At 50.4% G+C, this 22925-nt stretch overlaps 1 protein-coding gene across 2 annotated transcripts; it reads left to right on the top strand.

The window, feature by feature from the left end:
* The first annotated feature begins 9777 nt into the window (after positions 1-9777).
* Positions 9778-18629, top strand: MECR (mitochondrial trans-2-enoyl-CoA reductase). 2 transcript variants are annotated; one of them, XM_049819730.1, is made up of 10 exons: positions 9778-9965; positions 12938-13035; positions 13168-13299; positions 14901-15044; positions 15128-15230; positions 15490-15592; positions 15890-15963; positions 16442-16502; positions 16954-17026; positions 17379-18629. In XM_049819730.1, the coding sequence occupies exons 1-10, from the start codon at positions 9832-9834 to the stop codon at positions 17540-17542; spliced, it is 1086 nt and encodes a 361-aa protein (XP_049675687.1). In that variant the 5' UTR covers positions 9778-9831; the 3' UTR covers positions 17543-18629. The 2 variants fall into 2 exon arrangements, with proteins under 2 accessions (XP_049675687.1, XP_049675688.1); XM_049819731.1 differs by lacking the exon at positions 15890-15963.
* The last annotated feature ends 4296 nt before the right edge of the window (positions 18630-22925 follow it).

Raw genomic sequence — 22925 nt, 5'->3', positions numbered from 1 at the left:
GGGCAGCGAGCGCTCAGCACCACACAGAATGAGCTCGCAGTCCCCAAGCCCTTCCCCTGCCCCATCTCCTCACTGCCATCAGCCCCCGAGCGCCTTGCAGGAGCAATCGAGTTAAAATGAAGTAATCACTCTTCAAGTATAGTCATTTGCAGGAAAAATATAGGCCTTGCTGTGATTGCAAATGGTCTCGACTGAAACCGTCCCTCCCATTTGAAGCATAAATGGCTCCAGGTTGTTCGGTAACAGCAGCCTCAAATACGGCTGTCACGGCCTCACCACATCTCTTGGGTTCCCCCAGGTTGGGGGTAAAAAGCTGGGGTTTGGGGCTTTGAGTCTCTTGGGAGTCAGTAGCACCTTGGGGAGGATTTTTTTGCTCTCACTTACCTCTGTAAAAAGGCAGATTGAGGGAGAGGGGCTGCTGCAAGCCCCTAGCCTGGCACCCATGGGATGGAGCTGCAGCACCCGCCAGCCTCACCTAAACCAGCTGGATGAGCATCTCCACGCTGACCAGGGCTTTCCATGCCAAAACCCCTTAATTTTTAATTTATCTTTAGAATACCACATTTTGCTGCCAGCACAATAATTCCCCTTTTTTCCTCATTAAACCCACAGGGCGCGGGACCAGCACCTCCCTGGGCATCACTCCCAGTGGTCCCGTCTCTGCAGCCAACGGGTTTTGCAGAGCTGCAGGGACATGACCCCCACAGCCTGCACAGAAATTTAAGCAATTTCACCCCCTAAATTTTTACCTTCTCCTTTTTTTTTCCTTTTTCCCTTCACACCAGTCTCTCTCCCTCTTCCCCCCGCGTCCCTCTCTTTCTTTTCCTATACCTCCAACTATTACACCCCCATCCAGTTCTTTATCTCTAATAAGTCTCTGCTATTTTCTCAAATCACCTGCCTTTTACTAATGCCAAAAATCCTTTTTTCTTTCTTAGCAGACAAAATAGATTATCTCATCCTGCCGCTCTCCTCCCCGTCCGTCCAGCCCCGAGCGGTCAGACGCCCGACGCGGTGCCGTGGCCAGATGTAATGGGGCTATTAGATGAGTTATCACAGCCTGAAAGGATGAAATAACTTCTGTGTCTTCGTCCAAATAAACCTCCCTATTCCTGTTCAATGCAACGAATGAACAAGAGTTCCCGGAGGAAATAGCCAGGAAAATGTTAGAAGATGTTAGAAGATGTTATTTAAGACCTGACCCCTTGCCAACCTGCCTCCTGGTTTGTGCTCACAGGGCACTGGGGTTTCTGTGTGGGGAATTGGGAAGCCCAAGGATCAGCGTCCAACACCTAGAGCTAAATCCTCGCCCAGGTACGGCTCCAACAGTGTGTTTTTGAGTGATCGGTGGCACAGCTTCGCAGATGCCCAACGCATGGCTGAGTTTGAGGACCACATGCATCCAGAAAAGTGCTACTTTTTCACCCCAGGCACTGACTGTGAGTAGAAACATGGCTCGCCAGCTCAGAAGGAGTTTTCTCAAGCTACCCCTGCACTTCCCATGACCTGCATGCAATCTCCTCAAATTTGCAGGCAAAACCACCGGCACGGCCCATGGCAGCATCCCAGCCCCCGTGGGAGATGCTCTGGAGCCAGCGAGGCAGCCGGTAGCCCCTGGGCTGGCCCTGCAGGGCAGCACTGCCTCAGCCAGCTCAGACTGACCTCCCTGTGCCCACAAATTCCCCCAGCAGGATTTTAAAGGGATTTTGTGAGCGTGATGCAAAAAACTCCAGGTCCTCCCTCCTGGGGTGGCAAGGAAGAGTTCGAGGCAGCAGCTCCGCTTCAAAATGTAAAATCCCAACACTGTTACTAGGGCTATGCTCATTCCCTCCCTGCCACCCCCACTAAAACCTCCTGTTTCTGTCCTTCGTGGAGTGTGACGGCCGTGGGGACTCATCAGGGACCGACTCCATCAGTGTCACCGCCAGGCACACCATGATGCTCCTGGGGCTGCATCCACGGGCCCTGGTCCCACAGCCGCTCACCAGCCGCTTCGCTACTGCCCGGCCAGGCTTAGCCCAAATGTCTCCTCCATACCATCCTTTTTTAGGTTTATTTATCTCACTTTGGGTCATTTTTGTCGCTTTTTTTAACTCTTGGAAAGACCTCCGTGATGGTTGGGGGTGAAGCAAGGGAATAGCTCTGCGCTTCCCTGTGGTCCTAAACCCGGCATCCGTGGACGTTGTTGTGCAAAACAGTTAAAAATACCATTATTGGAGTCACAAGGGTCAGAGTCAGTCCCTTCCCTTCTTCCAGAGCTGCCTGGGAGCATCATATTTGCTCCTGGGATTTTTAGATACCGCTTTTAACCCAAAAATATTTTAGGGTACCATGCACCATCCATCTGTCCATCCACTCAGCACTTAACCCAGACCGGCTGCCATCCCAGTTGCATGGATTTGCCCATCCCTAAACCTTGCAATAAAACGACTTTGATTACAAAAAAAAAAAAAGAAAAATAATAAAGGCACTAAAACCAAGCAGTTCTACACCAAAACTCTCTGCGCTGTCTCCTCTGGTATCGTCTTGGGGTTGTTTTTTTCTGAGGGAGGGGGGATGTAAATCAGCCGGGGCCCTTTGGGTCTCTAATCACATCCAAAATCACAAAAGCCATTTATTTTCAGACCTAGGGTTTGGATATCGCTCAAATTTCTCATAATCATCTCTCGGTGCTGACAGGCTGGAGCCTGAGCACAGAGATGGGTGCGCAACCAGCCTTCATTTAAAATCCAACTGAAAGGAAAGGAGGGAACAATATTGTATCCAGCATTTATTTATTATTATTTTTAATTTGTTTTTTACAGCTTGTTTGGTTTTATTTTGTTCACTTTTAGGTACAGGGAAAGGGTCAGCTCTCCTCCCTCTTCTTCATCCTCCTCTGAGCATCGGCAGCTCCAGTTTGGTGGTTTTCCAAACCCTGTCAGAGAAAGGATGCGCTTGGCAGTTTCCAACAAAAAAAGCTCGTTGGGCATTTGAGCCGAACAGGAATGAACAAAAGCAACCAGCTTTTGAACTGGCAAAACCCAGAGATCGATCAGTTCTTTTCCTAAATAAGACAGTTCCCGCTCACAGAGCTTCCTGCAATGCTGGAAATGTTTCGGGTCTGCAGCCAACGGGAGCAGAATGGAAATGTATTGGGACCTAGAGCCAGGGAGGAGGAAAAAAAAAAGAAAAAGCTAAAACACAGTTTAAAAAGGATAAAAGATGCTGATTTGATGCCTTTCTTCACCTGGGCATCTTTTCAAGATGTTTCAAGAGATCTCCCCTGCCCACTGCTCCGTCTGAAGTGGAGATGGTACAGAAAGCGCAGCTGCTCCTGAGCTTTATTTCCATGGAAATAAATATATTAAACCTGCTTCTTATCCCGCTGCCAGACGTGTGAGCACGAGGCACACTGCAGCAGATTCGGGGAGAGGAAAAAAGAGGTGATGCTCAAATGAGATGGGCAGAGGGGTGCAAAGTCACCCAGAGGTGACACCTTTGGGTGCCATCACGACAACGCAGGTCCCAAAAGCAGCATTTCACCCCCCCGGCAGTGATCCTCCTCTGCCCAGCTGGATGATGCCCTATGGGTATGGCACCTCGATTCAGCATCAACCCCCAAACACTGGTCTGGTGGGACCAGCTCCTGCACTGCCCCAACCTGGAAAGATGCCTAAACATGATGATTTTTGCATTAATCAACACTGAGAGTCCAGGGGTGGACCAACTCCACTGCACAACCCAAATATGAACGGCATGGGAAAAAGTAGTGATGGGAAAAGCAACAGCAAGGACCAAGCAAGGACGATGTCCCGGGGTTACGCTGCTCACAGGCAGAACTAGCAGGCAGCAGCACAGCTGGATCCTCTCAGCATCTCCCTCTCCTTCCTTATTTATGGCTCGAGATGAAGCCTCCTTGTTCATCTCATTGGCAGAGGATCAGAACTCATCAATTCCCCGTTAGCCACCGAATACTGCGTTTCTTTCTGTTATTTGGGGTTTTTTGTTATCTAACAATGAAACAATTTAAAGGAGGATAAAAAAAATCAGAGGGGCAAGAAGCAGCCATCAGCATGCTTAAAAAAAAATAAAGCCTTCTTGGGCAGCCAGTCACATCTGCCCTTGCCGCAGCACTGAGGTGGGAGCATTGGGCACAAGTTTTTAGGTGAAGGATTCAATAGGGTTTATGGGATTGTCCAGCACCGTCAGAGGTGTTAAAAGAGGGATTCAGGGATAAGCCAAGGATTATGTAAAGTGGGTCTTTAAGTACAATGTATTTTTTATTCAAAGATTCAGGCATGTCTAATAAAAAGGTGATCAACGTCAGAGCGATGGGGCTCTGCCAGCGCTGCTGGGTTTGGGGTGAATGGGGCTCAAAATGGGAAAATAACAGCTGAGCTGTTCCTAAGCCTTATAAAAACCAGGTGGCGGGGATGGATCTGGCCCCAGGACCCTACGATGGACACAAGAAGGTTGGATGGTGGCTGCAGTGACCATGTGAAAAGAGGGAGAAATGGTCAGTGGAGGTGGGACCTCTGGGCTCGGTGGGACGGTGCAGCCCATCGACTGCTTTCCCCCATGGGATGTTTCTGAGCATCCCTTTGTCTGCCTGAAAAGGGGAATTATTTTGCAAGATTGTTTTACAAGCCTTGTCCTGTTGGTGCATCCCAGCCCTGGGATCCCAGCTGAGCATCATGACCCAAAACTTCTGCAAGGGCGTCAGGTCTCCAGGAGTTCCAGCAGTGCTTGGGCCACATCTGGCTGATGTGGGAAGGCCACTGCAATGCAACACCAAGCATCCCCCCCAAAGAAAATCCACTTTAAGGCAAGCTCTCCAGCCTCAGCTTTCTTAATTATTCCTACGAGAAGCAGACACACCTTCAATTTCTCCACCGAAAAGGGAAAAGGCAATAGATTATTTTTCTCCTTAATTAAAAAGCGTGTCAATCTTGTAAGCAGTTAATTAATAATTCCACATTAACTTGATTAAGTGCTAGGACAGCTGGAGGCAGCGCAGCACACGTAAGGCTCCCGGGGTCGGGGCGAACCCGCTGGGCTCATCTCATCCTTGTAAACCAGGGGATAAATTCTCTGTCCTCTACAGGTCTTGAGGTTTTAGGGATAAAATCACAGCAAATGCCACCCTGGTGTCACCCAGCTCTTGTAGGTCCTTGCTCCCACCCATCCCCACATCACCCCAGGCTCCGGGCCGGGTACTCCCTGTGTCTGCAAGAATAAACCCACCTTATTGGCAGCACTTTTGCCTTCCAGCCATGAACAAGTATGAATAACTCAAATTAATCAATGGCTGTGATAAATCATAGCTCATTAAAATAACAGGGTTTTAAAGCAGAGGGGAGCGGAGAGCATCGCTCCTTCCTCAGGCCGGAGCACCCACCGCGGCGCCGGGTACTCAGGAACTGTCTCCTCTTCCCCCTCTCTCCACCCACTCCTAAACCCTCAACTGCAGAGTGGATTTTCATGCATCTCTCCTAAAAAAAATGCAATTTCAGGAGATGAAGTAGTCATTAATCACCAGGAAATTGTGCTTGTTACAGGAGAAACATTAACAAAATAATCATAAATTGTCTGCCAGCCCTGATTTGCGAATGCATACGTTTCTAAGGGTATGAAAAGGCATCTCATTTTGCTGGTGTAATTAGTTATTAACCCTTTGCCACGTGGTGCAGAGCATGGGCACCAGTGTCTTCCAGCATGCAGGCTCACCGGCATCACGAGCATCCTCTGCTGTGCCCGAAACCACTCTTGCAGCCGCCCCACCATAAAAAATCTTAAGCGCTCTTGGCGTCCTCGGAAAGCTGCAGGTTTTGAGGCTATTAAAATCCTATTATTTTATTGCTGTGATTAGATTAAAATGCTCATTTAAAGCGGCCAGCCTTGCCGGAGACGGCTGCACACGCCGCTCAGCCTCCCAAGGACTGTTCCTCCCCAGTGGTAAAAATGCTGCCAGGACATGGACGTGCTCAGGATCCCACCAAACCGACGACGCAGGAAAAGCGTATTTTGCCTTCCATGGCTCTGCCGGCACTCGACAGTTCCTTGCGGTGCCATCTCAAACGGCACAGGGATGCTCCGAGCCCTTTCAAACTCACTGCATGGATGGGGCAGCCCCCGAGCTGCAAGAGCAGGGAGCAAATCCAGCCTGTCCCAATGATTCGCACTGAATAAAAGGGGGTGCTGCCAGTTAGAGCAAGAAAATGTGTTTTGAAATCCATGAGCTCATCTAATTCCTCTCTGCATCCGTGGGCTGCGATCGCCCTGACCTTGGGGGGCCAGGTCCCCACCTCTGGTGTGGGGTTTTATCCTGGCAGCATCCAGGGAGGGGGCTGGAAAGCAGCTCCAGCAACCCAAGGGTTGGTAGTCGATCCTGACTTTGCTTGCCCCAGCGCTCCCATCTATCTCTTTTTCGATGCCGCATTGAACTTAATACAATAGAAATGTATATATTGAATTGCCATCCCATGATGGAGGTGGCCCGGGGAGGCAGGGAAATGGGATACCACGTGTCAGGATGGGGCCGACTTCCTCACGTGGTGGATTCGGTTCCCCGAGGGTGAACATCGCCCCATTCCCACCCTGTCCCTCCATCCAGCTCCTCAAGTCATCCTGTTAAAGAAGCTTCTCCACCCCAGGTATCCCATAGCAGAGTCTCAGGCTTTAAGTCCAATAAAGTAATTTATTTGAGTGGTACAGCGGTAGAAACAGCTGGAGCTGGGTGCCTCTGCAGAGGGACCCTGAACAAAGAAATCCCTGGGTAATTATATCCTTACAATCTAAATTCAGGTGCATTTGTCAGCAATTATTAACTTGCAAATCCCATGAGTGTCTGAAGACTTTTCCCCCCACTCCTGTTACAAGCGACACCAAAATTTCTCATAAGGGAAGAAGTTGGTGAGAAAAGTTCTTTTTCTCTCTGCTCCCCTGGTCTGTTTGCTAAGCCTTCGGCAGGGACGCACTGAGCCGAGCCCTCCCTCGCCTCCCCACAAAAGCAGTTGCAAATCCTACCCTAGAAGAACAGGGAGGCAGAATAATCCTCATCAGCATCGTTGAAGAGGATTTTTTCCAAAACTTTCCAAAATTTTTTCCTTCATCTCAAACCTTATGCTCCTGTGAGCTCACATCCCCCCAAAAAACATTGTTTTCCTTTTTTTCTAAAAAAAAAAAAAAAAAAAAAGTGAAATATCAAGCAAGTTGATTACAATCTTTTATTTCAGATCACTACAGCCTTAGGGATGGGTCATGTGAGCCTAAAGGGACCGTCTCCTGCAGCCCCCGGGCTAATTTTGGATGCCTACCAGGGTCTGTGTGCTGTGTCAGTGGGATGGGGACAGTCTCGGGAGGGCACAGACGAGGGACAATCTGCTGGCAGGAGATCTGCTGGGTGTGAGCTGCGTAACTTCTTACAGGGATATCGCCTGATCGCATCGCAATTTTATGGGAATAAAAAACTGGGTGCTGAAGAACGGGACTGAGGGAGCAGGAAGGGAAAGTGGCTGGATTTATGGGTGATGCTGATGGCCATCGAAACTCAACCGCCGTAAGGCAGGGAAGGAAGCCTGACCCCCCAAACCTGCAGACAGCAAAGTTTCCAGGACGTGCAGGATCTGGCCACAGGCTCCCATCAGGGCTCCCAAGCTTCCCCAGGGGCAGAAGCACCGGCCCCACTGTGAGGTTGTGGGGTTCTCACCCACGCAGCATCCTCTGGATGCTCTGGTCCACAGGCAGAGCAGCAAAGCTCCCAGGCTGGCGAGGGGAGGGACGGTGTTAACGAAGGAATCTGCTAATTGCACGTAGAAGCGGACTGTGATGAGCAAGCCAGGATTTATTGAGCTGCTCCTGCCACAGAGTCAGAGAAGTCCAGTCTGTACGTGTGTCGTTGTTTAACCCCAGCCAGCAACTGAGCACCACACAGCCGCTCACTCACTCCCCCCCACCCAGGGGGATGGGGGAGAGAATTGGGAAAAAAAGTAAAACTCATGGGTTGAGATAAAGGCAGTTTAATAGTCAGAAAGGAAAAAAATAATAATGATGATAATAATAAAATGACAACAACAACAACAATAATAAAAGAATTGGAATATACAAAAGAAGTGATGCACAATGCAATTGCTCACCACTTGCCGTCTAATGCCCAGTCAGTTCCAGATCCACCCCCCACCCAGGCCAACTCCCCCCATTTTATATACTGGGCATGACGCCACATGGTATGGAATACCCCTTTGGCCAGTTTGGATCAGCTGTCCTGGCTGTGTCCCCTCCCAAATTCTTGAGCCCCTCCAGCCTTCTTGCTGGCTGGGCAGGAGAAGCTGAAGAATCCTTGACTTGGTATAAACACCACTGAGCAACAACTGAAAACATCAGTGTGTTATCAACATCCTTCTCATACTAAATCCAAAATATAACACTATACCCACTACTAGGAAGAAAATTAACTCTATCCCAGCCAAAACCAGGACAGTACCCACTCCCCCTTATTCTGTACCATTTACGTCATGCTCAGGTCCCACACTTCCCAATACATCCCAATTAATCACCATCACCCTTCCTGTCCTAGATATCTATCTATCTACCTATCTAGATAGATATATGCATATATACACACGCACACAGAGATATCATTCCCTTAGTCTATGGACCATCCCAATAAAATATCCGCTGAGTTCATTTAGTCCGTGACTTTGGGCTCCATCTGTCCTAACAGCCTTTCTGGGCAGGAGGGATGTTCCAAGGGAAGGTTCCCTCTGCACATCCCGCCGCTGATGCCAACGTGGAGGGAGCAGGTCGCACTGATTGCCCAAACGGGCTCGCACAGGAAACCCCCATCGCCCAGGAATTTTGGAAGTGGTCGTGGACTGGCCAGAAGGCAAAAAATTTTCACGTACCCGGGAGTCGGGCTGCTGAAGAACATCAAAACACCTGGCGGGTGGGTTGGGCTGCTGAGGTTGAAGTGCCTCAGGTGGGTCTGGATTGGCAACATAAGGGTGAATTCTTTATGGCTCGGTGAGAAAAAAAAGAAATTTTTGAAAGGAGAAATTATTTTTAAACCCCGCTGTTTCTTCTGCTGTGACAGGTCGATCAGTAAGACAGGCATCTTCACTTCCCTTTTTTCCCTCTGATATAATCAGTTTTAATTGGAAGAATAAATGAGACCTTTCCTTCAAGATAATTATACAAAACATTGAATTAAATTACTATTAGGAATTTTTTTCTCACCACTTGTGCCAGGCATCTGTTCTTTTAAATAATCATCTGATGAACATTTGCCGTGCAGCTCTCGCTGCCTATAGTGAGCGCACACGTCCCTTCCGGGGGGGGTGTGTGTGTGTGTGGAAGCCGCCGCTTCATAAATGAGAGAAAAGGGGCTGTTGTCCCCAAAAATGTCTCACCACGTGCGCCAAGATCCAAGGACGCCGTCGCCGGGGGTCTGCAGGATGCTCCCGTGCCCATCACCCAGGCCTCTGGGCTGGCACGGGGAGCTGGTGCTGCCTTCGCCACACTGACACCGGCACAGTTAATATTTTTAAGAGCCTTTTGGGATAAACCAGCACCGAAGCCGGATCCCGGCCCGCACAATCCCGGGAAACACACACACACACACACCCCCCCCCGCCCCGCCTCAATCCCCGGGTAGTCCCGCAGAGACCTGGCCGGCTCATCGCACCTATGGCCGAGCCGCCTTAAGGCGGGCGGGGGGGGCGGGGCCGACCCGGCGGGGGGGCGTGGCTGCCCTTGTGACGCCACTGGTGGCCGCGCCGGCTTCAGCCGAGCCGAGCCCGAGTCCAGCCGAGCGGAGCCGAGTCGAGCCCGAGCGGAGCCGAATCGAATCGAATGCAGCGGGCGGCAGCGCGGGTGCTGCGCGGGGCGCGGACCCCCCCAGCTGGGACGCGCTCGGCCACGGCGCGGGTCCCCCCCCCGCGGGGGCTGCTCTATGAGCGGCACGGGGAACCCGCGGCCGTCGTGCAGTAAGGGCAGGGGGGGGACGGACACGGGGGGGGGGGTCGGACACGGGGGGGGGGGGTGTGCAGTAATGGGGTGGGGGCTAGCAGAGGGGTGCAGCGTGGGGTGGGGGTGTCGTGGGGAGGTGTGTGGGTCTGGGGGTGCTGGTGGTGGGCTGCTTTGGGGGTGCATTGCAAGGGGGGGGGGTTGGGGGTTGCCCACCCCGGGGGTAGGGGTCCCTGCAGGACCCCCCCCGGGGCCGTGCCAAGGGACCCTGGGGGTGCCCCCATTTCCCTCGTCCCCCGCCTGCCTGCTGCCGTTCCTTCAGTTTGCCTTAAACCCACGTGTTTTTCCCAGGAAGCCCATTTTTGCTGAATTTGGGGTACGATGGGGTAGGTCTGAGCCCTCGCTGGCTCTTCGTCCTGGGTCGCGTCGCACTGGTGGGGTTTCTCTTTGAGGTCCCAGTTAAGGGACCAAGCCAGTGTCACACCTGCCAGGATCGTGAGTGTTTTTTGGGGACAGCAACTGGTGCTCCGGAGCGGCACGGGATTTTCTTTCTAAAACAGCCAAAAAGCTTTGCAAGGGGAAAGTCACGTTTTGGTAGATTTTATGCCTCATTTTTTCAAGGGAGGAAACCACAAGGACTTGCTGCCCTGCTTGAACCGGCTCAGGTCACCCCTAGAAACGCAGGAGGTGCTGATAGGTTATCTGGGTGCATCCAGACACCAAACTGCCGGGGTTTTTTGGGGGATGGACAGTTGCTTTTTCTTATGACCATTTAATTGTGAAACAGTGCTTGTCACTGCTGACGGCTCCTAAGATTTGCTGCCCTCACCCCGTTGCTTGTGCAAGGCCAGTCTTGTGCTTCGTGACTTCTCTTTTTTGCAGATTTCTGAAAATACCCGAGTTCCCGTAACACTAAAGCGGGGTAGGATGAGCCATAAATCCCCTGGCCAGCCGAAACAGCGGCTTTTTGCGCAACCTGCTGAATTTGTTAAGATTAGTGAGCGTTACTTTGCTCGGTGATGTGGGATTTTGCTGGCTTGTTGGCTTTGAGCAGCCTCCATCAAAAAATCTGTCTGTCTGTCTAATATAAATCTAATTTTTTTAATGCAATGGAAATCTGAGTGGTAGGTTCTTGCCCAAGGTGCTGGCACCCAGCTGATGCTTGTGTGGAGGTGCTGCGTGGTATTAATTTTAACTTCAATATTTAACCTCATTTAAGAAAAAGGAAGGGATTTCAATTAGTCAGACATGCAGAGTGTGGCAAACCCCAAAATGATTTAATTTGCTGCCTAACAAGGCAGAAAAATACATACAGCATGGAGACAGCATTGCTGGGGGCCAGGGAGCGGGAGGCATGGGGGCCCATCAGCAGCAATGCCTCCGAATAGGTCGCTGTGTCTCGTAATGCTGATTTTTATTTTATTTTTGATTTCTTTAAACCTTAAACAGGATGGAGCCACCATGTTTTCCTGCCAAAGCCTTGCGGTTCAGTTTGAAGCGGGTTTGCAAGGAGCTAACTTCATCCTGCTAATTCTGGCAGGTGGTTTGCACAGCAGCCACTGCTGCCTCTTGCTCGGTTGTTAGACACGCACCTGGTTTCATAATTAATAACCTTGGCAAAAATGTGTGGTTTTGAGCAAAATCCATTAAAGTCAGGACTCTTGGTCATACTCAGTGGTTGCAGGGCCATATCCTGCACCTTGCTGATGCCTAACTCTCCAGCTGTGGTTTTTTGACCCTCCTGGGAGCCTCCCTCATGTCTCATTGTCCTAATTGCTAATTAGGAGAGGAAAATACTTGCAAAAGCCAGAGACCTGTCCCTGAGATGGGCGTGAAGGGATGGGACACCCAGAGTGACAGTGATGGGGGATTTGCCTGATGCAGACAGAGGATTTCTGCGCTTGGGGATGCACCTGTGTAGCAAGGATGCTCAGCAAGGATTCAAGCTGGGGGCTTTCTGTCTGGGTGGCTGCTGCTGAAAGCGAGAGCTGGAGCCTGATGCCCTCACCCAAACCCAGTGCTGGAGCGTACGTAGGACCAGATGTAGCCAGAGCTGCAGCTGGCGACGCAAATTCCCGTGTGCTAAAAGCCTTCTGACACGCACACAGTGCTGTTTCATTCAAACCTTGAAGTCATCCCCAAATCAGCTGGGCAGCTTGGAGGAAGAAGGGTGGAAACCCCTTTGCCAGCACAGAGCCAAGCCACGAAAAGAAATTTAGTGTATTGTTCTTAATGACATGTTAGTGGCATGTTTTTGCAGCAAATAACAGCTCTTAAAATTGGCAGCCTTTGTGGAGCCCCCAGCTCATTTAAATGTAGTTAAAATTGCCTTCAGCTTGCAAATGGGCACGGCTGGATGGGTTTGCCCTGGCTGGGAGATGGGTCAGGCAGTCATCGAGCTCCCGGTTCCTCTTTCCCCTTGGTCTGTGGCGTGGTGATGCTGGGTTTTCTGGAGGAGCTCTTCCCCTGCCTTGCAAGACCCAAGGTATCCCAGAAGTTTTATATTGCAATTTCCCCAGGGCTGTGCGTGCCAGGAGGATACGTTTGTGGGAGGGAGACGAGCTAAATTAACCAGCCCCTCTCCTCCCTTGGTGTAAAAGCATCTTCATCGCATTTAAAACAGCCTTGTGGCAAAGGGGTTGGGGACGTCATCCCTCTTGGAGGGGCTTTTTTCCGTGCAAGGACTATTGAGGGTTTGTTCCTAAGCCCGGCTAAGGGTGTGAGGCTTAGGGGTGGATGTGGGCATTGCTACCTGCTGCTCCCTGGGGACAGAGGAGTCTCGATGGGGTCGTCTAAGGTGGATGTTGAGTTTCTTTGCTGGAGGAGTCCAGGATACAGCAATATAGATGAGATGGGGAATATGGTGCTGTTTATTTTAAGTCTAATGCGTCGCGTATGTGATACGGACATCTCTTTCCAGCTTAAACCAAGGTGCAGAAGGCATCAGCCAAGCCTGTATTAATGCACTCTTCCTTTGTGTCTCCCTGTTCAGACTAAAGGACCTCGAGGTGGCTGAGCTGAGGGACTCCGATGTCCACGTCAAGATGTTGGCAGCCCCCATCAATCCCGCTGACATCAATATGATCCAAGGTAACGCGCTGGCTGCATCTTTTTTGCATATTAATTCTTGCGTGATGCTCTTGGAGGGTTCAGACATGGCTCCTGGGATAGGGAGCTCTGGGGTATGATAAGGTCTGCAGCTTACCTCTGGCTTCCCGGCAGGGACCTACGCCATCCTCTCCCCGCTGCCGGCCGTGGGAGGGAACGAAGGTGTCGGGGAAGTGCTGGAGGTCGGGCGTCGTGTGACGGCTCTGAAACCCGGGGACTGGGTCATCCCGGCAGGCGCCGGAGTCGGTGAGTGCATACCCCGGCATCCTCGGTGCCGGGAGCCATGGCACTGCTGGATCCTCGCACATCAGTGAGGTCCTCCTCTGCACCCCCCCACCTGCAAAGCATCTTCTCAGGGGGTTTTTGGGATGCTCGAGCCCACCAGGAGCTGCCCATGCCTGCATGGAGAGCAAATCTGTGGTCATGCTCTCATGCAAACCGATGCTTGAGAAGCTGGTGTGGGGATTTTGGGGTTCCGGAGCAAAACTGCTGTTCTCCAAAGTACTGTCTTTGCTGGGTGTGGGTAGAGCCACGTGCCCCTCCCGCTTACAGCAATTACATCTAATCAGATGTGACTTAAAATGGAAAAAAAAAAAGCTCAATTAGAGAATGTTGGGCGAGGGAAGCAGCAGTTGGAACCCATTTAGTGCCATATTAGGCTAATCATGAATATAATGGGCTGTTTTGTCTCAGACAAGAAGCATCAGGATAACTGCTGGAGCTGCACAAAGGCATCTTCATTTCTTACCTCTTTATATCTTGGTTTAAGTTTGATTATTTCCACCATGTATTTTTATTTTTAATGTTTTGGGTTTTTTTAAGGCAAGCTCAGTATCTGATCCCCAGCCACAGCAAGTGATGCTGCTCATCCTCTGCAGATGCAAGGGGGCTCTGGGGAAGGATGGGGGTCCCCGGGGAAGGGGCTCCTGTGCACAGAACACATGCAATGCGAAAACCTGCAGCACTTGCAATAGCAACAGTAGTGATGCCATTGCTTATGCTAAACTTGAATTTAGAAGGAATCTACTTTTCTATAGCATGGACCATTTATGGGGCTTCTGTGCCGTTATAAAGCATCGCAGCAATCTGCTTCTCTGGAAACAACTGTGTTTTGTCACATCTACTTAGAGCTTCTTTAAAGACCCAGGCTAAAGCATTTAACCTGTGCAAGGTCATGGTTATATCCCATTACAGTTTTCTCCTTAATAGTGTTCTGATGGGAAAGCATGGGAATTTATTTTCCAACAAATGTCTCCTGTGCTCCTCCAAAATGCCAATGGCCAGAAAAATTGTCGGTTCTGGTTTAGTGTAACAGCTTCTTTGCCTATTTCTTCTTAAAAGGCTTTTTCACTTAATGGGAGAAGGAAAGCTATCTAGTTAAGATCCAAATGTGATATTTTTAAACATTAAAAAAAAAAAAAAAGTAAATGGATGATAGCGGGTTAAATTGGATATAAACATAGAGGGACTAAATCTAAGTAAATTGGCTTTGAATATATGGGCTTATCCACAGGATGGGGAGTATTTCCATTAGCTCTGCACACTCCCTGTGCCCAGGGAGCCCAAGTTCCATTATCCCTCTGGGAAATGATTAGACTTTGCTGGGTGATAAATCTTGGCAGGCAGTGGGGGATCCATCCCCTGCCTCTTGCAATATTTTGGCCATGCCCATATGGAAAAATGTTTCATAATTCACTTTCCAGGATTTAGACTGTGCACGGAGTGGTGATGCTGCCACGACCGGCGTTAAGGCTATGGCATGACTTGAGGTCTCATAACATTTTCCTTTCCTTGCCCACCTTCCCGCTGCTCTGCCCGTGCCACCTGCAATGCTGCTGGTACCCCAGGGACGTGGCGGACGCAGGGGGTCTTCCCCGAGGAGATGCTGCTGAAGGTGCCCAGTGACATCCCGGTGCTGTGTGCCGCCACCCTGAGCGTCAACCCCTGCACGGCGTACCGCATGCTGACCGACTTCGAGACCCTGGCTCCAGGTATGGCTTTGTCGAGTGGAAAGAAATCCGGGTGGATTTTCCAGTCGCTTCTGCAATGAAAATCTGGATTTATTTATATCCAGGTGACTCTGTCATCCAGAACGCTGCCAACAGCGGCGTGGGCCAGGCTGTTATCCAGATCGCCAAAGCCTCTGGCATCAAGACCATCAACGTGGTGAGGGACAGGTGGGTCCCCTGGGAGAGGATAAGGTCTCCTGTGGGGCAGGAGCTGCCCTCGGCCTGGGCTGGAGGTTGGCAGGAGATCAGGCAAGTTTGGGAGCTGGATCCGGTCATCCTGCCATTCCAACCCAGGATTTTCCCCTGTTTGCTTCTCCAAGGTGTCCTCCAGCCTCTGCCCTGTTGTCCCCGAGCTATGTCTGAGCAGGAGGGAGGAGGTGACACTGCTTTCTGGCTCATTGAGCCCTGTTTTATTTTCCTCCCCCAGACCTGATCTCCCAAAGCTGGTGGAGAGGCTGATGGCCCTGGGCGCAGACCACGTCATCACGGAGGAGATGCTGAGAAAACCAGAAATGAAAGATATATTTAAGGTACCTCAATACTGATCGTACTGGAGAGACCGTCTGGGGTTGTCCCTGTGGTTCAGCACTGTGGGGAAGGGTGCAGGGATGGTGGGAAGGACAAATCTCTCTCTAGATCAGGATTTAGCCTCAGAAGTTGAGGGCTTTTGCTGCTACCACAAGGGTCAGACCGTAAATTTTAGCTCTATGACTCTTAGCTGCCCCCAGGTAAATGTTGAGGTTAAGGCCGTTGCTCCCTCAAGAACCATGGTCCCGTCCTCAAAAAGAACCCTAAAATTTGGGAACCTTCTTGATAAACTCTTGCAGAGCATCCCGAAGCCCCGGCTCGCCCTGAACTGCGTCGGAGGCAAAAGCACTACAGAGATGCTGCGGCATCTGCAGTAAGTTTGGCTGGGTGGTGGCTTGGGCACGGGCTTGGGGACAGCAGCTGGCACCGGAGGGTCCTGCTCCAGAGCCCCCAGAGTGCAAGAGGTGGCTGGAGATGTTGTTAGCTGATGTCAATAATCACCGAAGTTTTGGAGAGGGGAGATGAGGGAAGAAGAAGTGGGTTTGGAAAATAGCAGTGACTTAAAGTTAACCCATCATCAGTGCATGTCTCAAACGCTGCTGGTGGCTGAAGGTGGCTGAAGGTCCACCAGGTCCTGGCCAGGTGTAACCAGTGTATTTAGCTGCAAATTCAGCTAATGGTGCATGGGGGCAAGAGGGGAGCTCTGGAAAGTGGAGTCTGAGGAGGGAGCCCTTGGTGTGAGAACAGCCCTGCCGGTGCAGCGGTGGGGTTGGGGACAGCAGAGGGAGAGGTTGCAAGGTCAAAGCTGCACATTGGGGACAGCATAACCGAATACCCCCTTCCTCTTCCAGGCCCAAAGGGACCATGGTCACCTACGGGGGTATGGCAAAGCAGCCTGTGATGGTGCCTGTGGTGAGTACTGGAGATGCTCTTGATTTACTTCAGGGTATGTCCCCTCTACTCCACTGCTGATGTCCCCGTCTCCTCGGCTCCCGCTCGGCACCACTGGAGCTCAGCTCTCCCCTGCCTGCAAATTGAGAGTCTCCAACCTTCTTTTTATTTAGCTGATGGGGTCCATTACAGGATGAGCTGCTTTGCATCCTGGTGTAGGTCTCTTGGCTTTATTTATGGAGGATTTGGGCCGCTGTGAAATCCCAGCGGTGAAATGGCCCCGCGGATGCCAGGTATCAAACCTGCTTTGACTCCACGCCTCAGAGTCGCATCTGCACATCCCAGTGTGCCCTGACTCACAAATGAGAGCGCTAACGAAGGAGCGAGGAGCCTCGCTGCCACCTTCCACTGCTGTCACACTGGGAAGGGACGCACAGGTCTCACCCGGGCACACGGCTCCCTCTCTCCGCAGAGCACATTCATCTTTCGGGACGTGCGGCTCCGCGGCTTCTGGATGACCCAGTGGAAGAAGGACCATGCGCAGGGTGAGCCAGATGGGTGCTGAGGGATGGCACTGGTGCGGCAGGTCAACATGGGGACGGGTGCCAAACCGCTACGCCGGTGCCATCCCCTTTGTTCTTACTTGTGTCGTGAATGCTGATAGTCCTCAGGGCAGCTGAAACGCAGGCGCTGGGCGGTGTGGCTCGGGCAGGGACTGTGGTGTGCCACCATGCTGGGGGCTCTTTCCCCATCCCACGTGCCTGAGCTGGGAGCCCATCGCACCCCGGCATCCCCGGGACCCTGAATGGCTTCAGGCGGGTGTTTGCCCAGGGACAGTCGATGGCTCCGGCACAGCGCGGGATGCACGACGGTGCGAGCTCCCTCCTTCCCTTGCAGACCAGGAGAGCCTGACCAACATGATGGATGCCTTGTGCCAGCTCATCCGGAGGGGGCAGCTCACCGCGCCGGCCTGCACTGAGGTCCCGCTCCAGGACTACAAGGCAGCGCTGGAGGCCACCATGAAGCCCTTCACGTCCTCGAAGCAGATCCTCCTCTTCTGACTGCCTCGTCACACCGCCTTCTGCCACAGCTCGTGGGCAGCAGCAGTCTGAGCCCGGTGCTGCTCTACTACAGCCAAGCTTTCCCTTGCTGCCTTGTCTGCAGAAAAAGATGCTTAGGGGGGAAAGAAACCCTCCAGATACATTGATTTTTATTTTTTTTTATTATTATTATTTTTTTCTTAACTTTTGGGTGCCCACTTGAAGTTTTAAAAGCCTCTGCAGCTTGGCATGGATAGAAGCGTGCATAATTGCTTCTAAGTCTTGCTTTAGCTGGGGTGAGTTTGGGTAGCAGGGAAAGCCCAGGGAGCCCAGGGACAGCGGCTTGCTCGGCTCAGGGTTTCAAAAGAGCAGCAGTTCCCCCTCATGCGTGTTTTTGGGACTGGAGGGGCTGCGCTGCCGCCTCCTGCCTGGCTTAGCAGCTGTCAGTTTTGTTCTGCTGTTTGTACTGTGATTTTTGGCTGCTTTTGCGTGACTTTGCAGGGTAGCACGGGGCTGGTCACTGCCCTTCTCCCAGCTGGCCCAGTGCCCCCTGCACTGCTGCAGCCTCTGAGCCACCTCCATGTCCCCCCCTCCAAGTTCAGCAGCCAAGTGCCCCTAGCCTGGGGCCACTGCCCACATTGAATTGCAGAGAAAAAAAACAAATTTTAACACTTATTTTTAATTTTTTAAAATTTTTTTTAAATTTTTCCCTGCCCAGCCCCTGCAATGCTGGCAGGACAGGGGCAGGGGATGCCCATGCAGCCTGGAGGACAAGGGCACAAAGGGCTTTTCTAGCCCTTAGCATTACTTCATCTCAAAAATGAGCTCCAACAGCAAATAAAAAAGAAACACCAAGTTACCAAATACCAGCCAGCGCTACTGAACCAGTGGGAGCTTTAAGACACTGTCATCCCTTCGGATGCGTGGTGGCATTCAAGGTGGGGACAGAACTCACCCATCAGGTCACAGCTGGACACATGTAGGGGAAGGGGGGGCTTTTTGCAATACCTGGACTTGAATTCAGTTTTGCTGCTGTTCCTGCTGCCACTACTGATCATGACGAGAACCTCTTGGAAATCAATATCTAATATACATATATTTTTTTTAAGATGCTGCCAGTAAATGTTTCTGTGCTCAGTCGGCCACATGAGGGTGGGCAGGGTATGCTCAGCATCGAGAATGGGCACACTCAATGCATCGGGCTCCCTTGTTACCTGGCCCTTTCCCCGTCCTCAGTCAAGGGGATTTTCCTTCCTGTGAAGCTTTAATTACAATTGCACATAAGCAATTAGCATCCTGCTAAAAGCAGCTGCAGGATGGACATGGTTTTAGGCAGCCAGCTGCTGGCCGCTGTCAGTGAGATGGGGCTGGCTCTGCCCTGTTAGTGCCCATGGGGCACAAAAACCAGCATTTCTTACCCCAAATCTGTGCCCCAAGGCAGACAAAGACACATTGTTTTCCCCTCAATTAGTGCAATGGGAAGGATGAGGCTCTTCCTCGGGGCAACAGGGCTGTGGAACAAGAGCCACAAATCCAGTCCAAAGTAATTTTAAAGCAATTGTTCATTTACTGTTCACTGTTCATTTTAATTTCAATTTTGGTCTTAATTATGATATTGAGGGCGGGGGGAAGCTGCTGGTGATGTTCCTCAGCTTTGTGGCCAGCAAAGCCCTGGGGTGAGGGACTGGTGCCTGCATGGAGACATGCCTTCCCAGCCTTCTGAGATCCACTGCAAGCGGCAGAGAACCCCTGGGTTATTTATCCCCCCACAAATTCGCAGCCACCCATGTCCCTCTGCTCAGCCCTAGGTTCAGGCTTGGAAGTGGATGGTTCAGTACTGAGGTGCAAGGGGATGAGATGCTGTGAGCATGATACGTGCCTTTACCCCTCCTTCCCCCAGCGGCTCCACCAGTAAAGCCAGAGCCACAACCAGTCTCACTCACGCTTGCCAGAGAGTGAAAATCCCGAAGATGTGCTATAAACCTTCATAAAACCCAGTGGTGGAATAAGGGGGGGGGGGGGGAGAAACTCCTTGTGCTCCTGCTCAGAAGCGAGGTTCAGCACCACTCAACCCTATTAGACAGCAGAGAATCCACATGGCAGCACTTGCAAAAAACCATTGATTTAAGACAACTGGCCAAGGGATGGGGTGGGATTTCAGCAACCTGGCTGCTCATGGCTTGGATGGGTGAGCTTTTCGCTGGGTAAAAAACTGGGTGGATGGCAGAGCCCAAAGAGTGGTGGTGAATGGAGTTAAATCCAGTTGGCGGCCGGTCACAAGTGGCGTTCCCCAGGGCTCAGTACTGGGTCCAGTTCTGTTTAATATCTTTATCAGTGATCTGAACGAGGGGATCGAGAGCACCCTTGGTCAGTTTGCAGGTGACACCAAGTTGTGGAGGAGAGTTGATCTGCTTGGGGGTAGGAAGGCTCGACAGAGGGATCTGGACAGGCTGGATTGATGGGCTGTCCTGGTTAAGCCCAGCTGCTAACAAAGCACCGTGAAGCCACTTGCTCACTCCTCCCCCCTGGCCCTGTCGGGATGAGAATATAACGAAAAGCTCGAGGGTCAGGACAAGGACAGGGAGGGATCAGTCACCAGTTACGGTCACGGGCAAAAGACAGGCTCAGTTTGGGAAAGAAACAAAATCAATTTAACTTACTATCAATCAAATCAAACCAAGGATAGTGAGATATAAACCAATTCTTAAACCCCCTTCCCCCACCCATCCCTTCTTCCCAGGTTTAACTTTACTCCCAAATTCTCCACCTTCTCCCTGCAGCGGCGCGGGGGGACAGGGAATGGGGTGTAGTTAGAGCAGGTGTAGTTAAAGCAGAGGTTATTCTCTGTGGAGCATCTTGTTGAAACAGCAGGCTGATGGGCCTTATTCTGAAGGAAGGTCTCTTGTTCTGCACTTATTGCTCCTAGGGACGCTGCACAGTGGTGTTGGGGTTTGGAGGGATGGATGGGTCCTGCTGTGGTTCCTAGTGAGTGTGAACTGAACTCGTCCTCACGTACTCAAATGAAACCAGGGTGACTGCATACAGGGTTCTTCCCAGCTCCAGTTCCAACCTACACGCTCAGCATTAATGAAGAAGAAACTGTGTGCTATTTTCCAAATGTCAGTGGCCAAAAATTAGCTGAGAACATAAATTGTTTAAGTGACAGTGCAGGTGGTCTGTGGTAAGCGATGTGTACTTGCATGACGGTGTTTTCATGAACGTTCTCTGGTTTTGCCACAGCAAAGCCCTTCCTTTTCCTGGCAAATTTAAGATGGCATTTCTTACTCTGGGGTACAGACTGGAGTTGAACTTAATGTTGAACTTAATGGGCTCTGTAAACTATGAAAGAGGATCCTGATTTTTTTGTTGCTGTTTTCTAACACTCTCTGAACTTTGGTAAGCAAAAGGAAGAGTGGTTGAAAGAGTCTGTTCTTTGAGAGTAACGTACTCCTGTGGCACGCCTGTCTTTTTTATGGTGAAGGTTTCCTACCTGAAGTATGATTTTGCTGGGCTGTGAGGCTGTACTGGAGTAGCAGAGGTAAGAAGTGTTGTCTTTAAGGCAATGAAGCTGTAGCAAAACTAGCGGAAAAGCTAGTTTCTTCCTAGCATGATGCCTGACAAAAATAGTAACAAGTAAAGGCACTTGCAGTTAGCTTTCTTAAGGAGTCTTCATACAGAGCGTTTGATATTGATTGATTTCTGGGAAGCAAGGGAGCAGGGAGGAAAGAAAACTGGGGCTTGTCGAAATGGCTTCTTCACTGTGGGCAGGGTTCAAGCTATTGTGCTAAAACAGCTCTTTACTACAGTTTATGAACACAGAAAATGAGCTGCCTGTAAGGAAAGTTTAAGTAGAAGTAAGGCTAAATTTGCTAATTTGGTCCTCTGTATCTGTGATGGATACACCTGACTCCTAACCGTACTTTGGTTCAGGCTGACCAAAGAGCGACAGGCTTCGTGTCCTTGGGGTGAACTTGTGAGCTGGAAAGCCCTCGGCTCAAGTACAAGAGAGTGAAGGTGTCTTGAAAAATATTTTGAAAGGTGGTTTCGAAACCCCAAAGTGCAAGATGACCAAAGTACAGAACAAGATACCAGCGCTAAAACAAAGACATCTATCTTCTCTATACTATTGACTAGCAGCCAACTACTTCATCCTATAAATATTACCATCCAGATGGGCCCGATTTGAGCTCTCCCTGAATTGCAGCTGGACTGCACACGAGATGACTCTCCCCTTTAGCAGGGACATCTCTCAAGGTTAGAGATTCCTTACCTAAGATTGAGAGATCCTTCCTTACCCAAGGCAGAGAGATCACTTAACCGCAACAGATCCTCAGTAAGAGACTGATAGCATGCTGTATTAATACTATGAAACATTACTAATTCAGGTAGCTACTCAAATACTATAAACATTGTGTGGATAATTCCATTAGACATAAACCGTTGAGCAAGTCTGAGACTAAGATTAGATCTAGCTGCACCTAGGCTCCAGAAGGAGTTTAGGAAGCAAGGGGGCCCACTCTGAACCTCGTGACTCAATGGGAGGGTCTTCATTACTCTTTGCACCTCCAGTCTCTGTGTGAATTATTTTAACTCAATTTTCCTTTGTATGTTCCTTCCATGCAGTAATTAATAAGATGAACCTTGCCATCAAACTTATTGAACCTTGTCAAACCACTGTTAAAACTTTGTTAAACTCCATCAAACTTATTAAACTCTGTCAAATTATTGTTTTACTTCAATAAAACATATCGCCACTTCCCTCTTTTGAGTGAGGTGCATTCCACTTATCCATGACAGTATCTGATGCAACTAAGAGATGACTTGGCAGTGTTTGCATCTCAAGTATATGCTGGTATGTTAATGCAGGCCATCAAGGTCTTTTCAGGGGTACTTCTGGACTACAGGTCATGTGCTTGAGTGGTACTGAGTCCCAGGATGAGCCAGGTCCTGCCAACAGTTTAAGGTCAGAGGATGCGACAGAAATGACAGAATGGCTTCATCTTTGTTTTGGAGCCCAAATGTCAAAGGTGTGGATGTATTGCTGTGTCGGATGGAGTGATGCACTTCACTTGTAAGAGAGAAGTAGCAATATGTTTATTGATATAAAACAGTGATCTAAGTAAATGCGACAGTGGTTTAACAAGGTTCGATGGCAAGTTCACTTGATGCTTACTGCATAGAGGACAGGGTCAGACAAGAGTGTCAGGGAGACCCTCCCATTGAGTCATAAGGTTCAGAAAGGACCCTCTTGCATTCTAAGCTCCTCCTCAGAGGGGAGTTTAGGTGCGGCTGGATGCAGACTTAGTCCCAGACTTGGTCAACGGTTATGTCTAAACGATTATATGTGCGCAATCAATCCTTTACATCACTCAGCTAAGATACCAACGTTTAGCATGCTATTAAT

The sequence above is a fragment of the Accipiter gentilis genome, chromosome 17 (genome assembly GCF_929443795.1).
Source record: "Accipiter gentilis chromosome 17, bAccGen1.1, whole genome shotgun sequence".
Taxonomy (NCBI): Eukaryota; Metazoa; Chordata; class Aves; order Accipitriformes; family Accipitridae; genus Astur; species Astur gentilis.
The sequence above is the reverse complement of the archived record's forward strand: the minus strand, read 5'-3'. Positions and strand labels throughout refer to the sequence as shown.

Coding starts and splice junctions, on each gene's coding strand:
- MECR (XM_049819730.1), top strand. CDS start 9,832: ATGCAGCGGGCGGCAGCGCGGGTGCTGCGCGGGGCGCGGACCCCCCCA. Junction 13,036..13,167: donor TGACATCAATATGATCCAAG/GTAACGCGCTGG, acceptor GCTTCCCGGCAG/GGACCTACGCCATCCTCTCC. Junction 17,027..17,378: donor GAAGAAGGACCATGCGCAGG/GTGAGCCAGATG, acceptor CTTCCCTTGCAG/ACCAGGAGAGCCTGACCAAC.